This window comes from Phacochoerus africanus, chromosome 4, assembly GCF_016906955.1.
Source record: "Phacochoerus africanus isolate WHEZ1 chromosome 4, ROS_Pafr_v1, whole genome shotgun sequence".
Lineage (NCBI taxonomy): Eukaryota > Metazoa > Chordata > Mammalia > Artiodactyla > Suidae > Phacochoerus > Phacochoerus africanus.
In genome coordinates, this window is record NC_062547.1 from 134324282 (window position 1) to 134328154 (window position 3873).

At 54.1% G+C, this 3873-nt stretch overlaps 1 protein-coding gene across 1 annotated transcript; it reads left to right on the top strand.

The window, feature by feature from the left end:
* The first annotated feature begins 707 nt into the window (after positions 1-707).
* CSF2 (colony stimulating factor 2) lies at positions 708-3124 on the top strand. Its single transcript, XM_047774487.1, has 4 exons — positions 708-895; positions 995-1036; positions 1753-1878; positions 2689-3124. Exons 1-4 carry the CDS (start codon positions 737-739, stop codon positions 2794-2796), a joined length of 435 nt encoding a protein of 144 aa, XP_047630443.1. The 5' UTR covers positions 708-736; the 3' UTR covers positions 2797-3124.
* The last annotated feature ends 749 nt before the right edge of the window (positions 3125-3873 follow it).

Genomic DNA, 3873 nt, shown 5'->3' on the forward strand with positions numbered 1-3873 from the left:
TCTTACTGGCTGCCTGAGCACATGGTTGTCATTCCTTCTGCTCACAGGGACCGTGGGGCAGAGGTCCCCAGCTGGGCACAGCTGGCCAACTGCTCTGGGTCCTTGGTGGGAGCTGAGGTGGGCTGTCACAGGGCTATGCCATTCAGCTAGAGTCTGCCAAGTTGGACAGTAGAGCAGGCTTGTGAGAGTCCTCCTCATGCTCCAATCTCTCACTGTGGCCAGAGCTGCAGGCTCTAGGAGGAGAGGGGAAGGCTGGGGTCAGAATGGGTCCCAGGGTGGCACATTCAGCTCAAAGGCCTCTTGGGATTAAACAGGCAGAATGGAGAGCCAGGGGCTGGGGGTGGAAGCTTGATCCTGTGTCTCCCAGGCCCCGCCCCTGGCCACTCCAGGCCAGGAAGTCCAGGCTGTGCCTGGAGGCCTCTCAGAGGGAGCGGGAAGCCTCAGCAGGTCAGACAGCCTGGGGAGGGCTAGAGAACACTCAAGGGGGCAGGCGGGTGGGCTGCTAATTCTTGGAATTAGGGTTCACGAATGAAAACCCCCAAGCCTGACCACCTGGGGGAAAGGCTCACCGTTCCATGTGTAGCTGATAAGGGACAGGAGATTCCACAGTTCAGGTAGTTCCCCCGCCTCCTGGCGTTTTGTGGTCACCATTAATCATTTCCTCTAACTGTGTATATAAGAGCTCTTTTGCCAGTGAGCCCAGTGCTCAGAGAGAAAGGCTAAAGTCCTCAGAAGGATGTGGCTGCAGAACCTGCTTCTCCTGGGCACTGTGGTCTGCAGCATCTCCGCTCCCACCCGCCCACCCAGCCCTGTCACCCAGCCCAGGCAGCATGTGGATGCCATCAAAGAAGCCCTGAGCCTTCTAAACAACAGTAATGACACAGCGGCTGTGATGGTGAGTGAGAAAAGGAGCACAGGCCACGCCTGGCGCACCTGCTGGCCTGGACTTGCCCTGCCCGTCAGCTTGGTAACACACCATTTTCCTTTTCTACAGAATGAAACCGTAGACGTCGTCTATGAAATGTTTGACCCCCAGGTAAGATGCTTTTCTCTGACACACCTTCCCAAAGGCCCCTGCCTTGGGAGTGGCTCCATTTTAAATGGACCTCACAGGGTTGTCCAGTAACCTGGCTGCCATGGGGGGTTGCTCGGAAGGCCACGGGCCTTGCTCCCTGTGGCAGTCACGTGAGCTTTTTAATTAGCTGAGTAGCCATGGACAGTCCTAGCATTCAAGGGGCCAGGAGTCACCAGGGGATGGAGGAGCAAGCGGGGGTTATGTCATGACACAGGGGATGTGGGCTTGGAGCCCTCGCTGTGTCCCGACACCAAGCCCTGTGGACACAGGGTGCTGGCTACTGAGGGGCACAGAAGGGTTCAGGAACAAACCTCGCTCACACAGCAGAACTGGGTGAGGGCCACCCTCCCCTTTTCCTTAAAGAGTGGGAGGAGAGTAACTGCCTTTCCTGGGACCCTCTCGAGATGCCAGGCCAAGGGAATGTGGCTGTGCTGGCTGAGGGTGGCCTGAGCTGAGTGCTGAGGACAAGTCAGACTTGTGCCTGCAGTGGGAAGGGGCACAGGGCAATGCGTATGACTGGGCCCAGCCTGAGATTAGTCAGGAATAATCCTGGGCCCCTCCCAAGCTCTGCTCTTGGGAAACAGGGATGAGAACAGGAAGAAATGATGCGGAGGTTGCCATGTGCCCACCAGAGTGCACGTGGCCGCTGCTTACCAAGGAATGGGCATTTCCCACAGGAGCCGACATGCCTGCAGACTCGCCTGGACCTGTACAAGCGGGGCCTGCGGGGCAGCCTCACTAGGCTCAAGAGCCCCTTGACTCTGTTGGCCAAGCACTACAAGCAGCACTGTCCCCTCACCGAGGTGAGTGTCCACATCAGGTCCCTAAGGGGGACGTTCTCATTCCGGGAAGATAAGAGACCTGGGGAGGGAGAGACCTTTGGCTGTGGGTACTCAGGACCCCAAAAGGTTTCTGTGTCAGCACATTTGTAATGATTAGCCCCTTCAGAGAGGGACCAGCCCAGCCCATTTTCAACCCTAGGAGTTAACACCCGGGAGCTTGAGAGCCCACAGTGCTACCTAGCGGGAGCTGCTACTTTGCTTATTATCACTGTCTTAATCATTAATGAGGTCAGAGGTGAGGCAAATACAAGGAAACTCAAGACCTGCCTAAGGCCCTGAGGAAGTTCCAGGGCCTAAGTGCCACCTCCTAAAAGGACTTTCCCCTGGCCCTCCGAGCATACCCGGATTGCATGGGAGCAAGGAAGCAGGCTTACCTGGAATAGAAAATGGCCCCACACATTCCTGCGGGGAAAGACTGAGGTCTGCGGCCTTGACTCCTGCCCTTTCTGGGATCCTGGAGATGGCCCAGGCCCAGCTGCTATACTCTGACCAGGGACCAAAATGGTGGTGGCCCAGCTGCCCAGCAACTAGCCTCTGGCTGGCACCTTATCATGCCCCCAGCCCTGGCTGCCAGAATTAGAGCTGTGCACCCTTTGGGTGACACATGGGTGGCAACCAATGTATCACCTGACCCAGGTCAGCAGGTGGGCCCCAGACAGGCCTTCTGGCCCTTGAGTTCTAAGGGACAGCGTGGAAACCAGGTGCTGCCTTCCCCATGTTGCCCACTCATGCCTCGACTCAAGTTTTCTTTTTTCTTTTCTTTCTTTTAAGGAAACTTCCTGTGGAACCCAGTCTATCACCTTCAAAAGTTTCAAAGACAGTCTGAACAAATTTCTTTTTACCATCCCCTTTGACTGCTGGGAGCCAGTCAAAAAGTAAAGCAGCCTGCAGCAGCCAGAAGCCAGCCTTGCCGCACGGATTGTTCCCACTGACACAGCCAAACCAAACTCAGGATCTTCACCGTGGAGGGACCACTGGCTGGCCAAGGCTGTAATGGGGCACAGACTTGCCCTGGGCCGTGTTGACCCTGATACAGGCCTGGCAGGGGAAATGGCAGATGTTTTATACCGGCAGGGATTAGCAATATTTATTAACCTATTTATGTATTTTAATATTTATTTATTTATTTATCTATTTATTTATTTAAGCTTGAACTTCATATTTATTCAAGATGTTTTACCATAATAATAAATTATTTAAAATCTGTTCTCATTTGTTCCATTTCTCAGTTTGTTTTTGACCGTGAGCAAATGCTAGAGATGTTATCCTCCCCGCCAGGGCAGGCAGAGGAGGAAGCTAGGAGCCAGGGGAGGTGACAGGGGCCTGCAGTGAGTCAGGCACAGCTGGAGAAGGCATGCCATCAGCGCCCAGGGGAAGTGAGGGCAGCCTGGGTATATCATTCTGCACATCCACGCAATGCTTCTCTGGATGCTCAAAGCCTCACACCCCAGAGAGAGGTTTCTAGGTACACTGGAAATCTAAGTAACCCAGACAGCAGGAGTCTTGCTCCAGAAAAGGGGCATCACCCTTCCTGGGCAGGTGGGGCATTCCTGGGCTTGGCTGCTCACGGGCTGAATGGGCAAGACACCTGTGCCCCTCCGAGGCCCAGATCCTGTGGCCATGCCCTGTCCCTCACAGCCAGGGCTTCAACTACTCCCAAGGTGAACCAGCAGATAGACTAGCTGTTCAGGGAAAAAGAAACCAAACCACAGGGGTCAGAGCTCAGCATTTTTACCATACTTTCCCCCAAATGGGTGATCTTAATCTTTGAGAATCAGAATGTAAGTTCATAATTTGTTGGTACATGGCTCCGGTGTGGCATTTTTCTGAGCTGTTTTTTTAATTTTTACATGAAGTTTTACATGCAATCAGGCACTTGTCCCCATAGCCTTCAGGCTGAGAAAACAGCAGTGCTCCTTCCTCCCCTTGCTTTGCCTGTTCCCGACCTGTTCTCCT

What these genes read in the sequence shown, in the direction of transcription:
- CSF2 (XM_047774487.1), top strand. Translation starts at nt 737, where the DNA reads ATGTGGCTGCAGAACCTGCTTCTCCTGGGCACTGTGGTCTGCAGCATC. An exon ending in ATGACACAGCGGCTGTGATG is followed by an intron (nt 896 to 994) that starts GTGAGTGAGAAA and finishes CCTTTTCTACAG; the next exon opens with AATGAAACCGTAGACGTCGT. An exon ending in AGCACTGTCCCCTCACCGAG is followed by an intron (nt 1,879 to 2,688) that starts GTGAGTGTCCAC and finishes CTTTCTTTTAAG; the next exon opens with GAAACTTCCTGTGGAACCCA.